Source organism: Perognathus longimembris, chromosome 23, assembly GCF_023159225.1.
Source record: "Perognathus longimembris pacificus isolate PPM17 chromosome 23, ASM2315922v1, whole genome shotgun sequence".
Taxonomy (NCBI): Eukaryota; Metazoa; Chordata; class Mammalia; order Rodentia; family Heteromyidae; genus Perognathus; species Perognathus longimembris.
In genome coordinates this window covers 11,510,504-11,531,311 of record NC_063183.1, presented here as the reverse complement: position 1 = coordinate 11,531,311, position 20,808 = coordinate 11,510,504, and the positions used below count along the sequence as shown (strand labels likewise).

Below are 20,808 nucleotides of genomic sequence, written 5' to 3'. Positions count from 1 at the left end.
CACATCATGAGGCTAGCTGCTCTTAAAGCATCCCTGCTAGGGACCCAGGTCTCTGCAATAGACCATCATGGTCCCTGAGGGAGGGTGCACAGTGACCCTGAAATATGCAGGTGTTGATGTCTGAATGGGATAAATGAGGCCAAGTTCCTTTTATGGCAAGCTGACTTAGCAAAAGGGGCTCCAAATTTGGAGGTGTCTAGATTACCCAGGTGGTCCCACCACAAACGCATTCATTGGGGAAAGGCTCAGGAAGTGTGTGTGTTTGTGTGTGTGCACGTGTACATATGCATGCATGCACAAGAATAAGAGGGGGAGGGGGAAAGCAGGGAGAGAGGGAGGTCAGCCAGCAGGTAAGAGAAACTAGAGACTGGTGTTCATACCTGTAATCCTAGCTACTCAGAAGGCTGAGATCTGAGGATCCTGGCTCAAAGCTAGCTCATGCAGACAAATCCAAGATTTATCTCCAATTAGCCAGAAAAAAGCCAGAAGTGGAAATACAGTTCTAGTGGTAGAGCACCAGCCTTAAGCAAAAAAGCCAAACCAGAGCTCAAGCTCCAGGTAAAGCACGCACAAACACACAAGGAAAATCTCTCAAGAGCCCCTTCCGGCCAGCCGGCTGTCCAGCCTCCTGCCAGCCCTGCTAGCTCCTAGTATTGTCCCTCCCATAGTTCCAGGGCCTTTCCCTGACCTCCGCTGACCATCACAGCGCCAGGGCCTTGGCACCGCTGTGTCTTCCTGCAGCCTGGGAACTCTTCCTCCAGAGCCTCCCAGGGCGGCTTCTCATCCTTCAGTCTCAGCTCAGGCCTTCCCCACGCCACCCCTTTCCTCATTCGGCCTGCTTCCCAACTACCTCTACCATCCGGTGCCCTTCCCGACCCCCAGACCCTCAGACTGCAGGCTGGGGGAGGCGGGGCCTGTCCACAGGGACGCACCTGGTGCAGGTAGGGGTCTGTATTGTGAATGAGTGAAGGAGTAAATGCGTTTGCAGCTTAGAGGGTGATTGGCCGGAGGCCCCATCTCGGCTTACCTGATCTTCGCCTTCCTGAAGGCCAGCTCCTCTTCATTGCCGAAGTCCAGAGACACATCCTCAGTGTCGTCCACCAGGGCCTGGAGGGACGCGGGGAAGGGTGGCAGGCCCACCCCGGGACCCCCCCAATGGCACGAGGGCTTCCCCATCCTCCTGCTGCCCACGGGAGGGGGGCAGAGCAGCCCCAGGCCCGGGCTCCGTGCACCTGCCCCCCTCCCCCTCCTCCCCTTCTCTCTCCCCCCTCCCCTCCTCCCCTTCTCTCTCCCCCCCTCCTCCTCCCTTTTCCTCCCTCCCTGCCGCCTCACCGGCTTCATCCTCCCGCGCGCGCACCTGGCGTCCCCGGGCCGGAGCTCCAGCCGGGCTCCTGAGGACCTGGCCGGGCGGCGGCGGCGTTGGGTGGAGGCCGCGGCCCGGGTTGCGGGAAGGCGGCGCCCCGCGCGTCCCCCGCGCCGGGGCGGGCGCGGCCCACAGCGCAGTCGCGGGCCAGGGCGGGGGTCTCTCGGCGGGGCGGGGCCGGGGTCCTGGGGACACAGCACACGGAGGACGCTCGGGCTCCGGTGCAGCTCCGGGACGCGGGGCGCAAATCTGGCGCTCGGAGGGCCTCAGGGGGACGCGGCTCAGGCCAGGGCCTGGGGGGCAGCGCTCGGAGGCCTGAACCCCACCTTTGGGGTGTGCACACCCCGAGGGAGGCCCTGTTTTCTGGGGAGAGGGGTCCTGGCCGGGCCTGGGGCGCGGGGCTGGGAGCAGGGGGAGCCGCCCGGGCCACCTCGGGGCTTTCCTCGACCCCTGAAAATCACCAACGGCAGCGAGGGTGGAGCCGGGGCGGGGAGGCCGAAAAAATCCCCTGGAAGCTCCGTTTGGGGTCAGCAGACACAGCCAGCTCTCGGGGTGGCGACCCTCGCCCTCTAACCTCGGGGTCACCCCGTTCCACCCCGCGGGGACCCGCTCACAGCAGGGCCGTGACTTGGGGTGCGGAGAATTTCAGGTGAGGTTTGCACAGCCCAGGAGCTCAGCTATTGGTCCTGGATCCCGCTGCAGCGGTGTCATCTGTTGCCAGGTAGATTTCGGGCTTGTCGTCGGGCAGCGTCGGGCATGACGTCATCTGTTGCCAGGTAACTGTCAGGCCTCACTCCAGGGGTCTCCAGGAGGCTTGGGAATCCGCATGGCTGAAGGGCCCTGCTGGGGGCGGGAGCAGAGACTCGTGGGACATACTGAACACCCCTCCCTACCGGCTCTGCTCCCCGACCCACCCCCCCTCCCTCACCCCTGCAGCCACGCTCCAGCCTGGAGCTGGACAACCCCGACAGGGGCTCCAGGCTTAGGCGGACGCTCCATGAATGGTCTTTAGGCCTCGATATCTGGAGTCAGGGCCAGCCTGGAAACAGGGCGAGGTGGCCGGCCTTTGCAGGGGGCAGCACCTGTAAGGAGGACCACAGTCCCTCCCCACACCTGCCAAGAATGATGGGAAAACACCCATGAAACTCCCTGCTCAGATTGGGTTGGCTGGAGCCAGGAAACGACCTGAGGTCTGAGGTCACCTCGTGGGGTCCATGCCTATGAAATGGACAATAAGGCTTTTTTTTTTTTTTTTGGCCAGTCCTGGGCCTTGGACTCAGGGCCTGAGCACCGTCCCTGGCTTCTTCCCGCTCAAGGCTAGCACTCTGCCACCTGAGCCACAGCGCCCCTTCTGGCCATTTTCCATATATGTGGTGCTGGGGAATTGAACCGAGAGCTTCATGTGTGGGAGGCAAGCACTCTTGCCGCTAGGCCATATTCCCAGCCCCAAGGCTTTTTGTTTTGTTTGGGGATTATTTATTTATTGTAGCCAGGCTGGCCTCAAACTTGCTATTCTCCTGCCTCAGCCTCCTGAGTGTTGGGACTACAGGCATACACCCCCACACCAGGCAGCAAGGGACTTTATCCAATGTCCCATCAGACTGTCCCCTGACTGTCTCGGAAACATTTTGATTCTCCACTTTATTGTTTAAAGTACTCTTTTCTCACGCTTCTCCCTCCCACCCAGAATGGACCCTGGATCCCTTTGTCCTTTGAATCCCCTCTTCCACCTGTGTTCTCAGGATGGCATCCTTGCTTTGGAAAACCTGCCTGGTGTCCTGGGGACTCCACCCAGCCCTGCTGCTGGCAAGAGATCTGGAGGGCCGGGCCTGGAATCCCACTTTAATTGGAAACTGCCGGAAGGCAGGAAAACAGGAAGGCCAGGAGCCTTATCTTCAGGCTGTGCTGATTTCATGGCTGTGATTGGCCCAGAGCTCCTGCACCAAATCCGCCGTTTCTTCCCTTTGCATTTTAACTACCCTCTGCATAGGTTGAGCAGGACGCCCTGGGCCTGTGCACAGAGAGGAGGAAGCCTGGGTCTCTATCTTCTACAGGTGTTCTCCTCCCTTTTTATTGTGTGTGTGCATGTGTACATGTGCATATGTGTGCATTTGCGCATGCGTGCACATGTGCATGACAGTACTGGAGTTTGAACTCAGGGACTGCGTGCTGTCCTTTAGCTTTTTTGCTTAAGGCTGATTCTCTACCACTTGAGCCACAGCTTTACCTCCAGCTTTTTTGCTTGTTAATTGGAGATAGGAGTCTTATGGACTCTCTTGCCCAGGCTAACTTTGAACCCTGATCCTCAAATCTCAGTCTCCCAAGTAGCAAGGATTACAGGTGTAAGCCACCAGTGCCTGGCCCTGCAGGTGTTTGGTTTTTTTTTGCTGTTGTTATTGTTTTTTTTTTTTTTTTTTACTTTTACTCTCCTATCAGGATGTTAGTGGCTGGGTGGCAGGCAGATTCTGCCTGTTCTCAAAACACACCTTCCTCGGGGCATTTGCACAGGCTGAGTCTTCTTCATCCACGCTCCCCACCACACATATAGAGAGTGTTATTTCATAGCAACATGAGGCTCAAGGTGTGGGACATCTCTGTCCTGATGTGGCAGGCGTGCCACCTCCATCCTGCCTGGTACGGAGATGAAACACAACTCAAGGTGTGATCCTCGGATGGTCATCTCTCTGCTTAATCCTCAGTCTTTGCCCACAAGATAGAGCAGTTGACACAATGTGGAGCCCAGCCTAACCCGAAAGTCCTGCAGCTTATCTACCCTGTGGCTGCCTCCCAACTGTAATGTCCTATAGGTCACAGCCCACCTCTGACAGGGTGACAGGAGGAGAGACCTCTACCACTTGAGTCTCTCTCTCCCTTCTCTCTCTTTCTCTTACACACACACTCTCAGCACCTCCCAGCCCAGGCCCACCTACCCTCCCCTGCACCCCCTCCTCCCTTGCATGTCTAAGCCCAGAGCAGCTGCTCCAAGAGAAGCAGACCCTTGTCCACCACCCACCCACCGTCCACATCCACCGTGGGAGGCTCCGCTGGCCCAGGCCCTGGGAAGCCAGGCCCAGCAGATGCAGGGCTGTACTGGCCTGGGCAAGGGAGCACGGGCCACCACTGAATCCACACCCTGGCAGGAGAGCGTCAGCATTTACGGGAAATAGCTGCTCTGATGAGAAAGGGTGGCTGGTGGCTGGCCACTGTCCAGGCCCTGGCCTCTGTCCAGAGGGTGAGGAAATATCAGGCCTCTCTAGAGCCCAGTTTCTTCCCCAGTAGCTTGACAACACTCCTGCACAACATCCAGCCAGGAGCATGTACACACACACACCCTCAAAACAAAACAAACCCTGAAGCAAAACACAAGCCCAGCTGTCTGTGAAGTGTTGTCTTTACTGCATCCGGAACTGAAGAGCAGTCTGGCTCAAGTTCAAAGCTAGCTCCACCTCTTATCCCAGCTGGAAGAGCTTAAGCAAGTTACCCAATCTCTCTGGGCTTCTGAGCTTGTGTTTCATCTCGCACTCAGAATGTTCGTTGCAAGGAATACATGTTTGCTAAGTCAATGAGGCCTGCCTTCCTTGCTATTCCAGGACAAGCCAGGGGTGGGGAGCAGAGCATAGTTACCCATTTTCAAGATGAGGAGACTGAGGCTCAGAGGCCCAAGTAACCCCTGACTGATATGTGACCGAAGTTCAGGGTCCCTGCTCACTGTGCTCTCCTGTTGCACAAATGGCCGGTGGCCCCATCCAAGTGACTTAGCCAAGAGCCAGCCCCCAGGCTAAGACTGATCTCCTCAAAAGTTTACAACAAATAGCAAAATAAAGACAGAGTCAATTGCCAATCCTTGAAAATCCCATGTCAAGCTGTATGCCTCACAAGGCCCTGATTCCAAACAATTGGGGGGGGGGGCATGCAGACAGCACCCGAGGACCACACTGACTAAAGCTGCCTATGGGACAGACCCAGAGTTGATCACCAGCTGTCAGCATCCAGGAGTAGAGGACAGTTTAAGTCTCTGTTGCTGAGTCCGCTCAACCTGTGGGAAGGGCAGGGTCCAGCTTCCGGTCCTCCAGAGAAATCCAACAGGATTGTTGGAGGAGGGTCCCCTCCTAGTATGAATTCACTTCACTGGGTTTAATGTCTGCCATGGCCCCCTATCTCTAAGGAGAGCCGCATCGTAAGGATAAGGTCTTTAGATAATGACCATGGGGACATTAGTGGTTTTACATGATTGGAGGGAGCATAGTCAGGATATTGCAGAAGGTATCTGGCTCACCTTCTCTGACAGACTCAGAGTCCCTAATTAGGGTGTCCCGAGGGAGCTGGAGTATTTATACTTCACACACACACACACACACACACACACACACACACACACACACACACACACCAGTCATCATCCCCCAAAGGAACACACTCTGGACATATGGACAAAACTAGAGTTGTTAGCCAGGTATGGCCGTGTATGCCTGTAATCCCAGAGACTTGGGAAGAAGAGAAGAGAAGACAGGAAGATGGAGAGTTCAAGGCCAGCTGGAGGCATGGCTCAAGCCATAAAGCAGTTGCTGAGCAAGCTAAAAGCCTGGATTTCAAAGCCTAGATGAGAGAATAAGAGAGAGCAAGTCAACCCAGAAAAGACAGCAAAATCCTGTCTCAAAAGTGCAAAGCCAGGCGTCGTGACTCATGCCTGCAATCCTAGCTGCTCAGGAGGCTGAGACCCAAGGACCTTGGTTCCATGCCAGCCAGGGCAGGAATGCTCTGGCTTGGCACAGTTTAGCCAGCAGGGTGGGCCTACACAACTCTCTGGCCCTCTTCTCCTTTTTCTCAATTGGGGGGCCACAGCAGCTGGGACCGGAGCCCCTGAGGAAATGAGGGGAGCCGCTGCTATGTCTTGACAATTCTTGTGTTGGAGACTGAATCCTCTGAGTCCTCTGTTGGTAGGTTTTGGAGAGGGGTGATGGAGAGCATGGTAAGATTGGATAAGGTCTTTAGATAATGACCATGGGGACATTAGTGGCTTTACGAGAGGAAGGGTGACACTGAGCTGGCAGTGGTCATGTGGTACCCTCCACTGTCAGAGAGACAGCAAGATATTCCATGACCAAGGTGGTGGCTGTCCTTATGGCCAGCAACATCTTGAACTGCCCAGTGGCATAGCCACAGACATTTATTCTTCCCCAGTTTTCTACTCTTGGGTTCTTGGTTATAGCAACCCCGAACACTAAGACTGCTACCCTACCAGGTCCAGCCTACCCAGAGCCAACTGTCTATTAAGAAGTGTCCTCAGGGGGGAAACAAGATTCCCCCCACCCAACTCTGACACAGCAATCTCCAGGGGGTTTTGATCCCACAGCCATCAGCTCAGAGGCTGCAGGACCGAATCCTTGGTGTGCTGTGCTGCTAAGCAGCGTGACCAAGGAAGCCCTGGGAGATGGCAGAGCTGGGACTTGAGCCCAAAGCCTGCACTTTCCTGTGAAGCCTGGGGCCTCCACTCCAGGTCTGTGGGCCTTTCCAGCAAGGAGACCCATTGCAGGACTCCTAGACCAGACATTGCCCACAGCATGCGCGGTCGAGGACGTGAGTCCACCACTGCAGAAGGACACGGACACCTTGAAGGGAGCCGTGTATTACCTATCCTCCACCATCTGTCCAGCAGCTGTGCCCACGATGGGCCGTGAAGGAGCCTGGATGGCCTGTGAGAGGGTGTTTCTAGAAATGACTGTGAGGGCAGCTGGCCTGCACGCTGGTGAACTGAGCTGAGGGCAAAGATGTGCTCAGTGTGGGCACGCTGAGGCCCAGATGGTACAAAAAGGCAGAAGTGCTCTCCCTGCCTTCCTCTCTCCCTTCTCCTGCCCAGCAGGTGTCAGACAGCCTTTTGGCCTAGCATTTGCCAAGCAGGTGCTCTGCCACTGGAGCCATGCCCACCGGAGCCACACCCCCTGCTTTATATATATTATTGTTATTGTCAAGGTGATATACAGAGGGGTTACAGTTACATGAGTCAGGTGCTGAGTACATTTCTTTTTGGACAGTATCACCCCTTCTCTTGCTTTTTCCCAGCTTTTCTCTCCCAGCCCCACCACAAGCTGTAGAGTTCATTTTCTACATAGTGTCTAGTGAGTATCACTGCTGCATTTGTTTACCCTTTGTCCTCTCCTTTTCTGTGACCCCCTTCACCCTCCCAAAGACAAATTAACAAACCAAGAAAAAAAAGAAGAGACAGCAAAAACAGCAATGACAACAAGAGCAACAATAAAAAAAATCTCATTTCCATTTCTTGGAGCTCGTTTTGAAAAAAATATTAGTTTCTATGATCGTATGCACATAGCTATTGAGCCTTTGTGATCCGCTCCTATGAATATCCTCATTTGACCTCACTGTGTGAATGTCTAGAGACCTGTACAATTTATCATGCCCCACTGCATATAACACCCAGTGTGTATACTTGTAGAATTATAGGTACATTCTAGTTACCACAAAAGAGGGAAAGCATTTTTTTCAGAAGCATCTCTCTCTCTCTCTTTCTCTCTCTCTCTCTCTCTCTCTCACACACACACACACACACATACATGCTCAAAATAATAAATAATTCCCACACACCTAGCAGTCCCGTGGAGCCAGCACCCAGGTCACAAAACAAACTGTGTCCAGTCTTTTAGGAGCCCCTGTTGAGGCCCATGACCTCCACATGTGCCCCAAGTCAAGGAGAGCCGATGTTCTTCCTGTCTTCCCATGCTTTCCTGCCCCAGTGGGCAGCACAGGAGAGTGGTGCCCAGTATCCACAGCCAACTATGCACCCTCCCCTCATCTAGCAATGGGGGCCCTCCAGCCCCCAGGGCTCAGAGAAAAGCTGAGCACAACTCTGGTAGTGCTGCATAGATTCGGTCCTTACTCAAGCAGGACTAGGCGGAGCTGCTTCTGGAAGGAAGCAGATCTCCACTTAATCTCCCAGACTCTTTTCCTGTCTCCCTGCACTAGGGAGGAGGCAGAGCAGCCAGCCTGCACTGGGCAGCCTCCTGGAATAACCGCACTGTGGGGTCTGGAAGGAAGGAGGGAGGTGCCCTGGGGGTGGGGGTGAGGGGGACTGGGGCTTCCTGTGCGTTGTCCCTTGCCTCTTTCTAACCTATGGGAGTTTCAGGGGGTTTCCAGAAGCCGTAGAAGCGTTTTCCAGAGTCCTTCCTTCTGACTTCAGGCTCCCTCACATAGCCTAAAATTGAAAGCCAGACCGTGGGTGTGGGCCAAGACTTCCCCAGCTGGGCTTTGGGCCAGTACAGACAGACAGACAGACACACACACACACACACACACACACACACACACACACACTCCACAGAGCAGAGCAGTTGGCAAAGCCATCATGTGGTCCTGTAACCTGCCATGCCTGGGCATGAATGACATAATTGACACCAGAGCTCTCCTGGACAAGTTGCTGGCCTGGGACACAGCATAACCTAGGATAGAGGGAGCAGGAAGGTCCCCAGCCCACTGTTTGTCATTGAGGAGCAGGGCCAGGGCCTGGGCCGTGGGAGACATTAGAGACTAACCACACTCGCCCATCAAAGAAGAACACCCAGCAGACGGGTGCTAGATAACCACTGGTGCTGAGCCAAGGGCATTTCTAACCTCATTCAAGGGACATACAAAATTGTCAATGTAGCCAGATGGCCTAGGACAGCTGTGTGTCTGTCCTCTCAGTACCAAATGATTTTGAGGCTTTAAATGGCCCACAGGACATTCCCCGCCCCATCAGATATCCTAAAATAGATAACTGCAAGATAATCAAACACAGCTAGTGCTAGTCGGCTAGATAACCTAAAGAGTGAGCGAGACTAGTAAAACCCTTGCTGTTAGAAGAAGGCCCGGTGCACAAAGAACTCAATCTCTTTGAAATAAAAAAAGTGGAATGAAAAGCAGCAAAGGGAACTAAAAAGCCCATAATGATCCTCCAAGAACACGTACCTAGAGCTGAGTATGGTGTCGCATGCCTGTAATCCCAGCATTTGAGAGGCTGAAGCCCCAGGATGAAGCAAATTCAAGATCAACCTGAGATACATAGCAAACCTCTGACCCAAAACCCAGCACACCTAGGGTGTCTGGATTTGTGAACTGCCTGTATTTGTCCACTGAGGGGACTTTCCCTCCCTTTCAGAGCAAGGCACTGCCACCAGGGTGTGGTATGGGGGCTCCTTCAGCAACAGAGGACTTAAGTGAGTTACCCATCCTTGAGGTCTGCTTCTGAGATGCTTGGACCCCTGAAGGAAACGATTTGGGGTGACAGTCACATGGGAAGGGGATGGGGAAGGAGCTTAGAATTTTGAGCTTTCTAGAGGAAGTATTGTAAGTTGGGTGGGTGGGTTGTCCAAAGGTTGTGCTGAAATAGGAGCAATGATGGCAGTCCTGAACTTTGTTGGGGAGGGAGGCAGGGAGGCCGGGTGGTCCCTGGTGGTCCAGCCTTAAGTTTCTAGAAGCCATGCTGGAGTTTGGGCAATCTCCTGGGAGGAGATGGGTGGAAAGCTAGCTTCAGGCCTTGCCAACCTCAGACATCTGGCCTCTGGATTCCTGCCTTCAGGGGTAGGGAGGAGGGCCTGGGGGTAGAAAGAAGTGGTGGGGCACCCAGATTGGGGTCTCAGCTCCAGAGCAAGGGCCTGGAAGCTGCCTTGTTAGTAAGAAAGCAACTTTGCTCTCTTGCCAGGCTCTGGTGGGTCAGATTGCCACGATAAAAATCAGAAAATGATTTTCTTATAAGTCTGGAAACTACAAGTTCAAGACGGAGTGAGTCAGGGGGGTGGGTTGCTGTTTTCTGTCTTCCTGTGCTTTTTTTTTCCTATTATATATTTGTGTCTTAATCTTTCCTCCTCCCCCCCTCCTCATGATCCTCCTCCTCCTTCTCTTCATCTTTTTTGACAGTTTTCCAGGACTTGAACTCCAGGCCTAGTCTCTCTCTCTCTCTCTCTCTCTCTCTCTCTCTCTCTCTCTCTCTCTGTCACACACACACACACAGACACACACACAGACACAGAGTCATTTTGCTTTCAGTGTTTGTTGAAATAGTACTTTGTCTTTGCCTGGCCCAGCCTTCAACCTGATTCCTCCTATTTCTGCCTCCCAAGTCATCAGTATTACCGTCAGGTGCCACCTCGCCTGGCTGTAACCCCTTCATCTTATAATGACATCAGCCATTTGGGGTCTGGGCTCCTCCTAACATTTCATTTTGGCCTCTGAAGACCCTGCCTGTAAGCGTGATCATACTTTGGTGGGTTGGGCTCAAGATGGATCTCTACCAGGTCTTCCCCTGTCCATCAAGTGGTGATCTGGGTCCCTGGCAAGAACACCAGTCCCCAGGCTAGGCTGCCACGCACAGCTGATTGAACACCTCTGATGATGGCTGAAAGGAGCCGGTTGGGCTTGGCAGAGTCAAAAGTCAAGAAGCAATGGGATGTGTTTATTTGGAAAAGAGAACCTCTCTGGCTTGCAGTTTCTCCAGCATGGGTGGAAGTTCCATGAAAAAGGAAGGAGAGAGAGAGAGAGAGAGAGAGAGAGAGAGAGAGAGAGAGAGAGAGAGAGAGAGAGAGAGCAGGGGGAGGGGAGAGAAAGAGAAACAGCAATGTGTTTTTCAGATACTTCCTCCCAAAAAATTTTGGATACTTGGAACTTTCTAGATGATACTCAAAGGAAGCCTGTGGTGGACAATGGAGCTGTCAGAGCTGAGTCAGTGCTGGGCAGCTGCTCACCCTCCGCCACCATCCCCCTTTCTTGATGAGGTGGCTTCAAATAAGCACCCACTGAGCGTCTGCTGAATGCAGACCCTCCTGGTGGTAAAAGAGAAGGCACCGAGTCTACAACTCCAAAAGTTAGGAAGAGACAGAAGCTGGAGGCTCACACCTGTCATCCTCACTACCCAGGAGGCTGAGATCTGAGGACTGTGGTTAGAGGCCAGCCTGTGCAGGAAAGGCCGCAAGTCACTCATCTCCAATTCACCACCAAAAAGCCAGGCATGGAACTTAGGCTCAAGTGGTAGAGCACCAGAAACGATTTTTTTTTAAAGGAGGCGGGGTGGGGAGGGGTAAGGGGACTGGGAATATGGCAGCTTAGTGATGGCATGCTTGCCTCACATGCGTGAAGCCCTGGGTTCAGTTCCTCAGCACCACATAAACAGAAAAGGCCAGAAGTGGTGCTGTGGCTCAAGTGGTAGAGTGTTAGCCTTGAGCAAAAAGAAGCTCTTGGACAGTGCCTGGGCCCTGAGTTCAAGCCCCAGGACTGGAAAAAAAAGAAAGCCAAGGGACCACATTCAGGCCCTGGGTTCAAGCTCCAGCACACAAAAAGACATAGAGGGGGCTGGAGGCCATGTCTCAAGCAGTAGAAACACCTACCTGATAAGCATGAGATCCTGAGTTCAAGCCCAATCCTACCTCCCTCCCCCCCCCAAAAAAAAAACCACAAAAGAAAGTTATAAAGTGACAGATGAAAGACAGAAGGGTTGGAGTCTGAGAAGTAAATGACAGAGAAAATGGGAAGGAGGCCATAGGCAAAGACAACTGTCTATCTCTAAGAGAATGTTTATCTCTGGATCTTAAGATAAGGAGATTTCACCAGAAGTAACAAAATACGGCCTGACTAGGGAGCTCTGACCTTTGCTTACTAAATCCAACTAACCTGTTCCACCCCCCTATCTCTCACCTGTCAATATCCTAGAGCAAAGTGAGAGAGAGAGAATGAGAGAGAGAGAGAGAAAGAGAGAGAGAGAAGCTCCAAGAGGTGCCTCGTGGAGCTGAGCAGTGCCCGGGTTCAGGCCTGAGGGGAGCCCGGGCCTGTGTAGGGGAGAGGCCTGAGACCCTGGGCCTGTGGATAGGAGTTGTCCAAGTCTGGACGAATGGCACAGGGAGGCCCGGGTCCGCACCAGCAAGGCCAGAACCCGGACCGGCAGCGAGGAGAGGCCTGAGTCCAGGCCTGCAGAGAATGGAGGCCGGAGTGGCCTGAACTCCAAGCAGGCAGACAGGAGAGGCCCACTGAGAGCCAAGGCCCGCTGAGAGCCGAGGCCTGCGGGGAACCACCAGGCCAGAGGAGAGCCAGGAGGCCAGATGAGAGCTGGAGGCCAGTGGAGGGCCATGTGGAGAGTGGAGGCCCTCAGAGAGCTGAGTGGCCTGTGGAGAATAAGAGGCCTGCAGAGAGGCCTGAGGACAGGAGAAGCCTGTGGAAAAGAAGAAAGGAAAAAAATCTCGCTCCTTGGAGGCGGCGACTGCTCCTAGTTCTAGAGTAGCCAGAGGCAAGGCAGTTGCAAACTGACCCATAAAACTCATTTGTCACCTTTAACCATGACTCGGTGGATTTTCTCGCTCCTCAAGTCACAACATCTATCAAGTACTCAGCACTGGCAATCCAGTACTCAGCGTTGGCTATCGAGTACTCAGTGCTGGCCATCAAATACTTTGCGCTGGCTACCAAGTACTCAGTGCTGGCTATCAAGAACTCAGGTGGTGTTTCCCGCTTTCCCTGAGAAAAGACGCTTGCCCGTCTTTTTGAGCTTTGTTTTCCCTTCTTGAAGGACACTTGTCTTGTTTAACTTCCGCTAAGAAATCTTCAAGAGATTTCTGATGAAGGGTTAACCAAACCAGAAGAGGGTTTAAGTTCTCTAAGCGCAGAAGGTACTCATTTTGTTGTTGTTCAGGCCTGCTTCCGCAGGGCCCGTCACACTGGTCTGCTCAGTGAGGCACTTAATTCATGAGTGAGTTTGCTGAGCTTCTACTTCATGCTAAGTCACATGACCAGGCTTGCTGCTGACTTCTGATCAGCATGTTTCTCAGATGGGGACACCGAAACCCAGGGAATGTTCGAGGGCGTTCTCAAGCTTGTCAAGAGTTGAAATCTACATAAATCACCACCACCGCCACCAACAACAACAGCAACAATCCCAGCCTCATCTCTTCACCCGTGGCTGCTTTTCTGTGGGTGTTCCCAGCTACAGATCCCTGAGGTACTACAGTGCTGTAATAATTTTATAGTCGGTATAGATACTGTTATATGGGTTTACATTCCCCTAAGCTTAAAGCATCCAAAGTCCACGCTCAGGGAAAACATCTCCCTTTGCCACCAATGGTATAAAGTTAAGTCTTCATGTTATTTGAGATCTCTGGGAAGCAGAAACCAAGACAAAATTGGGGTGCAGGAGCTATTTAAGGGACAAAGACACTTGGGAGGGGGGGAAGAAAGCCTCAGATGTGATCAAGCTCTGAGAGCTCAGGTGGGGCCCTGGCTCCATCAAGCGGGGCACCGGCGGCTCCGGCGGCTCACGCCTCTCATCCCAGCTACTCAAGAGGCTGAGATCTGAGATCACGCTTCAAAGCCAGCCTGGGCAGGAAAGTCTGTGTGACTCTTACCTCCAATTTAGCAGCAAAAAGCTGGAAGTGGAGCTGTGGCTCAAGTGGTAGAAGAAAGAGCTCAGGGACAGCTCCCAAGCCCTGAGTTCAAGCCCCAGGAATGGCACACTGGAAACAAACAAATAAATGGGGGAGAAAAAAACCCTCCCCATCAGTCTTTCCCCAATGTCCTTTCTACTAGAATATTCTCTGGTAGGTAATGAGTTATTTCCATTTGGTGAGTTTCTCAGGTTTTGGACAGCATGACTATTATCCACCTAACTTTGATTTTTTTTTTTTTTTTGGCCAGTCCTGGGACTTGGACTCAGGGCCTGAGCACTGTCCCTGGCTTCTTCCCGCTCAAGGCTAGCAATCTGCCACTTGAGCCACAGCGCCACTTCTGGCCGTTTTCTGTATATGTGGTGCTGGGGAATTGAACCCAGGGCCTCATGTATACGAGGTAAGCACTCTTGCCACTAGGCCATATCCCCAGCCCCAACTTTGATTTTTTTTTCCTCTTATTTTCTCTGCTGTGATTCGCTGAGCTTCTCAAATCTCTATACCTCACGGCAAATGTAGGAAGTTTTATTTCTTCAGATATTTTTTGACCTCCTTGTAAGGTGGGGACTTCTGGTATTGCATCGGCTATAATTGTTTTGCCTTTTTTTCCCCCTTTTGCTTTTTTCTTTTTTAATATATGTTCTCCATACTGAAGCACAGTAGGCCTTGAACTCATGATCCTCCTGCCATTGCCTCCTAAATTCTGAGAGTACAGGTGTGCACCATCACACCTGGCTCCTTTATTGTGTGTGTGTGTGTGTGTGTGTGTGTGTGTGTGTGTGTGTGTGTGTGTGTGTATGCTAATACTGGAGTTAAAACTCCTGACCCAGACACTGTCCCTGAGATGTTTTGAGCTAAAGGCTGGCATGCTATCACTTGAGCCACAGCTTCACTTGCAACTTTTTTGATGGTTAGTTGAAGTTAAGAGTCTTATGGACTTTCCTGCCCAGGTTTGACTTTGAAGCACCACCCTCAGAGCTCAGCCTCCTGAGTAGCTAGGATAGTAGGAGAGCCAGCAGTTCCCAGTTTGTTGATATCGTTTATGTCTTTTTAAGTCATTAGTTGATCACTGCTCCAAAAATTCCTGTTGACTAATTTCAGTGCTCGAGTCATCTTGAGATTGGTTTCGATTGGTTTTTCCTTTTCTGGTTCCCCCTTGGTCAAAGTAATTTTGGATATTAGATGTTATGACCATGTTTTGAACTCTGGATACTGGCATAACCTGGAGAGTTGCTCCTGAGTTTGTTGTTTGTGTTAGCAATAATTTAACTTAGCTGGAACTAAAAGTGAAATCCCCTACTCTCACAGTACAAACAAAAAGCCTAGGTACCTAGCCCAAGCATATATAATTAGTTAGCTAATGGTGGATCTGAGCTTGAGTCCAAGTAACACAGCTCCATTCACTCATTCACTCCTTCTGCTCAGCCTCTAGGCCACAATGCCTTTTTTTTTTTTTTAATGGTTCTCAGGACCTTGTACTTGCTTGGAAAGTCCTTGGCCTAGCATCTTTTGCTTTTATTTTTTGGATGGAGTCTTGCATTTTTTTTCCCTCATGGCTGGCCTAGACCTTGTTTCTCTTATTAATTCCTCTTGTGTAGCTGGAACCACAGGCAAAGGTCGCCTTGCCTGGTTTATTTGTTGAGATAGGGAAATCTTAACTTCTTTCCTGGTCTGGCTACAAACTGTGCTCCTGTGGATTTTGCGTTCTGAATAGTTGTGATTACAGATGTAATTATGCCTTGCCCCAGCGGCTTCCTCCTTCTTGGTAGGTGCTCTACCACTTGAGCCACACCTCCAGCCCTTTATGCTGTGGCTATTTTTTAGATAAGGTTCACTTTTTGCTCCAGCCAGCCTAGATTTCCATCCTCCTGTTAATGCTTCCTGCCATAGTTGAAATGACAGGCATATACCACTGCACCCAGCGCTTACTTTTGAGATGAGGTCTTGAGGACTTTTTTGCTAAAGGTTTTCCAGTCTCTCCCACCCAAGTAACTGGAACTTTAGGCATGTACTAGCATGCTCCACTACTACCATGTCGTCATGCTATGCCCAGTTGTGGTAGGGACTCCTGGCCTTGTGGGTCTCCTCAGTGCATCGCAGGTTGGCTTTGGTAACATCTCTGGGTTGTGTGCACACATGTGCAGGTGGCCCCCGACAATGTCTGTGGGTTTGCAGCATTCCAAGTCCACTTCCGTCCACTCATCAGGCACGCGTAGGCTACAGCTACAAATGAGGAAATCTTCCTCACAAGAAATCAAGCCCAATCGGCTGTGGAGGTTCCCGGGTCCTGGTTTTCACTTCATGTTTTGGATGCTGCAGGCTGGGTGAGTGGAGACTGCAGGCACGGGAGCTGGCCTGGCCTCTAGGTACTGCCATGAATCACTTCCAAGCCATCTTGCCCCAAGTGCGGAGTCTTCTGTCTGGCCAGCAGCACCGGCAGGTGCAGGCCCTGCTGGACAGCCTGCTGGGGGCTGAGCTCCTGTCTCGGGAGTACCACAATGCCCTGCTCCACGAGCACGATGGCGAGGCATTGGCCAGGAAGATCTCCCTGAGCCTGCTGGACAACGGGGACCTCGATGGGGCCCAGTTGGGCCAGACTTGGAGCAAGCTGCAGGCCCTGATGCCCAACGGGGGCCCGGGCCACCAACATTCTAAAGGTAAATCGCATCCTTTGGATGGAGGGCAAAGATGGGTATCAATGCCTGCAGGATTTCCCCTATTAGTTTTCAAATAGGATCTTGATTTGTGCCCAGGCTGGTGTGGGCTGCAATCTTCCTATTTATGCCTTCCATCATAACTGGGCTGACAGGTGTGCATCACCCCAGGCAGCTTTTCATGGGTTAAAATTGGATCTTACGATGATTATTTTTTTCTTTTTGTCCAGGTTTATCTTGGACCATGATCCTCTGGATCTCAGCCTACCTAGTAGTTAGGATGGCAGGCATGGGACATGGGTGCCTGTGTGTCTTCGTGTTGCGAGGGATGAACCTGGGCCCCAGGACGCTGAGCATGCACTCTTGCCACTGAGCTGTCCCCTCAACAACAGCCTTCCCCAGCCTTTCTGCTCCTGCCCTTGGCTCCTCCAGCATTTTCTGTGTTCTCTTGCAATGAACTTTCTAAACAATGTGATTTCTTTCCTTTATTTTTGTTTGTTTGTTTTGTTTCCTTGTTGCTTGTTTTGTCCCCTTGTCCTCTTGTTGTTTGTTTTGTGCAGTTCTGATCACACAGGGTTTGGTGGTCCTTGTTTTCAGCCTTTTTTTTCCCCCATGATGGTTTTGGAGTAACTTTTGGGGACTTGAGACACCAGCAAGGATTAACAGCTGCTGAGTGCCTACTGTGTGCCCAGGGCAGTGACCACTCTCTCTTCCACCCCAAGCCCTTATCTGACACATAAACCAGAGCCAGGCCCCAGGTGCCCTTGGGGAAGTAGAGGTAGCTGAGGACAGCCAGCTGTGAACCCCAAACTGGACATGGGAGCTTAGAGTCCCAGAAAATCCCACAATACTGCACTTTCCAGCTCTTTAGTCCCAGCATATGTTCATGTCAACGAGGAGGCACTGTGGTTCTCCTTCGCTTCCTCCCTCCCTCCCTTTCTTTTCTAAAATTATTATTTTTTGTGCTGGCCTTGGGGCTTGAACTCAGAGCCTGGTACCAAGGCTAGCGCTCTACCACTTTGAGCCACAGTGCCACTTCCTGTTTTTCTGGTGGTTCATTGGCGCTAAGAGTCTCATAGACCTTCCTGCCTAGGCTGGCTTTGAACCACGATCCTAAGATCTCAGCCTCTCGAGTGGCTGGGATGACAAGCATGAGCCGCAGGCACCCAGCTGCATGGCTTCTTTTTATGATGAAATTCCCCTCTGTCTCTCAGCTCAGCTGCTCCTCTCATTCTCTCCCAGGGAGGGCCATCTCCATGCTCAATCATCTCCCCGCTTCTCACAGGGACGCAAGCTCCAGCTATTGTGGTCCTGATGGGGTGTATTGGTCACCCAGGGGAGAAGTCAGGGCCTTCCTCTCTCCCTGACTGTCCCCCAATATGGCTCCTTGCCACCACGGCCGCCCACACCTCAGTCTCCCTCCCCCCTCTTTCGGAGAGCTTTGGTTCCTGTTATTTAGTTGTTTCCTCCCTGGGGAGATGTAATATTTTTATTTCAGATCACATGTGACTTCAGAAAGTGGAACTGGGCTCAGGGTACTATGGTCCTCAAAGGTCTGGGGGACAGGACAGGACAGATGGCCTCCTCCTCCTCTTGCCCCTCTCCCTGTTGTCCAGGCCAGCTCCTCTCCAAAGCCACCAGACTTGACCTGGAGAGGGAGCAGGTGCACAGTGGCAGTTTAGTTCCTGACCGAAGTGGCATCTGCCCATTTCTTGGGATGGAGGTGGAGCAGCAAGGGAATAGGGACAGAGAATTGGGTGGTTTGGAAATGCTCTCTGCCTCAGGACCTTTGCATGTGCTCTTCCCTCCTCCTGGAGCATTCTTCCCTAGGTATCTTCCTTCCTAGTTAGCCTCCTAATGTTCTTTGACTCTGTTCAAATGTCCCTTATGAAGTAGGCCTACCTTGATTGTCCATTTGGAATTTTGACTCTCTTGCAACATCCTCTCTGAGCCCCTCCTTCAGCTTGGCTTCTTATTCACCTTGTATATGTTACTTTTGTACTGTATTTGCTTCCCCTACTGGAAAACAAACTGCACGCTAACATGGAGCTATGCTTTCATTACCAGGCGCCCCAGTACCTAGCACAGTGCCTGAGCACAGAGCAGCTGTGCAATCTCTGTTCGTTGAATGTGGAATGGATGGATGGGAGAGTGGGTGGATGAATTGAAGGATGGATGGTAGGTAGGTGGATGAGAACTGGATCGGTAGGTGGATGAATGAGTGTATAGAAGGATGGGTGGCAGATGGATGGATGGATGGGTGGATGGATGGTGGGTAGATGGATGGACGGATGGTGAAAGGATGGATAATAGATGGGTGGGTGGATGGATGGAGGGATGGTAGATGGGTAGATGGATGGAAGGAAGGATGGATGGATGGGTGGTAAATGGGTGGGTAGATGGGTGAATAGATGACAGATAGATGGGTAAATAGGTGGATGGATATATGGATGGATAACAGATGATGGGTATATGGGTAGATGGATGGATGAGTTAGTAAGTCATGTCCAACCATTTTCCCACTTTACAAGTAAGGAAACTGAGGCGCAGAAGTTAAGCAAATAGCCTCAGATATGCCCCAGGGAGGGTCCCATGGAGTTTCCTGGATGGTAGCCTATTGAAGCATTTTCTGCATGGCTTCCTCTTCTGTGTAGCCACAGAGGAAAGGGTAAATCCATCTAGGGCAGGTTTGTGATCTCCAAGCCCAAACCAGCCTTATGATTCAGAAAGCCACTTCGTGCCTTTGGTACAGCCAGTGTCTGGGAGGGAGCTGTGGGGCTGGCACTGGCCTACACAGCCCAGCCTGTGACTCAGCCCCATCAAAGCTCAGGGGAGGCCTGGGAGTCAAGGTCCTGAGGGAACTCAGGGTGCTCAAAGCCAGCAGTGGGGCAGACACAGCCGCCTCTCCCACCCCCCATCCCCTGGGAAACCAGGGAAGGGAGAGCTGGGAGAGAGGGGTAGGGTGGGCAGTGGCTAGAAACTGACTGGAATCTGGACAGGAGCTTCTGTGACTCAAGAGGTAGAGGGCTAGCCCTGAGCAAAAGAAGCTCAGGGACAGTGCCCAGGCCCTGAGTTCAAGTCCCAGGACTGGCAAAAAAATTCTCTTTTAGGGCTTAATCTTAAGGCTTCAATAAGTGGGGAGCTGAGAAAGTCTCCAGGGCTGGACCTGGCATTGAGCAGCACTGGGGGCCTTGTACAGATCACAGTAGAGCTACTAGCAGCCATCGATGGGAAATAACCCGGCAGCTGGGTGCTGAGAAATCAAGCATGTCTGCTGCCTTGATAACATGTAAGACCCTGCTGGGTGCAGAAGGCAGGGCTGTGTGCCCAGAAGCTGTGCATGCAGACAAAATGAGTCAGCATGCCCTCTCCCTAAAGGGCATGTCCCACCAGCATAAGGGCTTGGCCTTTAGACAGCCTGAACACCAGCCCCGGCTCCCCAATTCCCATTGATGCAATAAGAACCCTGCCCAGAATCCTTCTGTTTGTCCATCTGTAACAGAGGTGACTTCAGTCCTCAGGATTGCTGTTCTGAGGAGGCCACAGGCCAGCGTGAGTGGGACAAGACCACTCCCCAGCTGACCTTGCATTTGCCCATGGACTCAGAAACCCTATGTTGTCTTTAGCCTGTCTTCCCCAGGCTGCAGATCACCTAGGCCTGACTTTAGGTACATCTCCACATTTTCTTCCTCTTTACTTTGCTGCCTTGGTGTCTGGGTTTTCATTTGGGAGACTATTCTAGAATCCAGGGCACGGGGCTGGGGATATGGCCTAGTGGCAAGAGTGCTTGCCTCGTATACATGAGGCCCTGGGTTCAATTCCCCAGCACCACATATACAGAAAATGGCCAGAAGTGGCGCTGTGGCTCAAGTGGCAGAGTGCTAGCCTTGAGCAAAAAGAAGCCAGGGACAGTGCTCAGGCCCTGAGTCCAAGTCCCAGGACTGGTCAAAAAAAAAAAAAAAAGAATCCAGGGCAAAGGCTGTCTCTAGGAGGTCACCTGATTTATTCGAAAGGGAGAGGCACACTTGGGGCACTTAGCTTTCTCCCTCCAGCTTCCTGCCTCATTTGGCCCTCAGCAGGATGAAGGAACAGGAAGGCTCCATCCTTCCTTCCCAGCGCCCATCCTGCCCTCCTTGAAGGAGCTGGGTAGCAGGAAAGACTCTCTTCCCCCATTCCCACCCCACTTCCCTCACTCCAAGAACCACACAAGAAGTGCCTGTTCCGGAAGCTGGCACTTCCCTGGGCTTTCCCCAGACAGCCTGCCCAGATCCAGATCTGCCCAGATCTGTTCTCTCTTGCCCTTACCCAGAACAGCTCACCTGTGTCTTTATTTCCCATCTCTTTTCATGCCACCTGCCTGTGTGCCCACCCGCCCAGA

The 20,808-nt window shown here is 52.3% G+C and overlaps 2 protein-coding genes across 6 annotated transcripts in view; one reads left to right on the top strand and one right to left on the bottom strand.

Annotated features, from left to right (window-relative positions):
- Positions 1 to 20,808, bottom strand: part of Tvp23a (trans-golgi network vesicle protein 23 homolog A) — a 55,086-nt gene that overhangs the window by 9,210 nt on the left and 25,068 nt on the right. For 3 of the 4 annotated variants that reach the window (XM_048331773.1, XM_048331775.1, XM_048331776.1), the window contains exons 1-2: positions 1,333 to 1,435; positions 1,028 to 1,107 (exon numbers count right to left, since the gene is read on the bottom strand). In XM_048331773.1, coding sequence (XP_048187730.1) covers positions 1,028 to 1,107; positions 1,333 to 1,341 — 89 coding nt within the window. In that variant the 5' untranslated portion in view covers positions 1,342 to 1,435. Of the gene's footprint in view, positions 1 to 1,027; positions 1,108 to 1,332; positions 1,436 to 20,808 lie in introns of those variants that run through there. The other variant, XM_048331774.1, reaches the window with a different exon arrangement.
- The window catches only part of Ciita (class II major histocompatibility complex transactivator), a 30,820-nt gene continuing 26,083 nt past the window's right edge, over positions 16,072 to 20,808 (top strand). Inside the window, exon 1 of one of the 2 annotated variants that reach the window (XM_048331768.1) lies at positions 16,072 to 16,433. In XM_048331768.1, coding sequence (XP_048187725.1) covers positions 16,151 to 16,433 — 283 coding nt within the window. In that variant the 5' untranslated portion in view covers positions 16,072 to 16,150. The remainder of the gene's footprint in view (positions 16,434 to 20,808) is intronic. The other variant, XM_048331767.1, reaches the window with a different exon arrangement.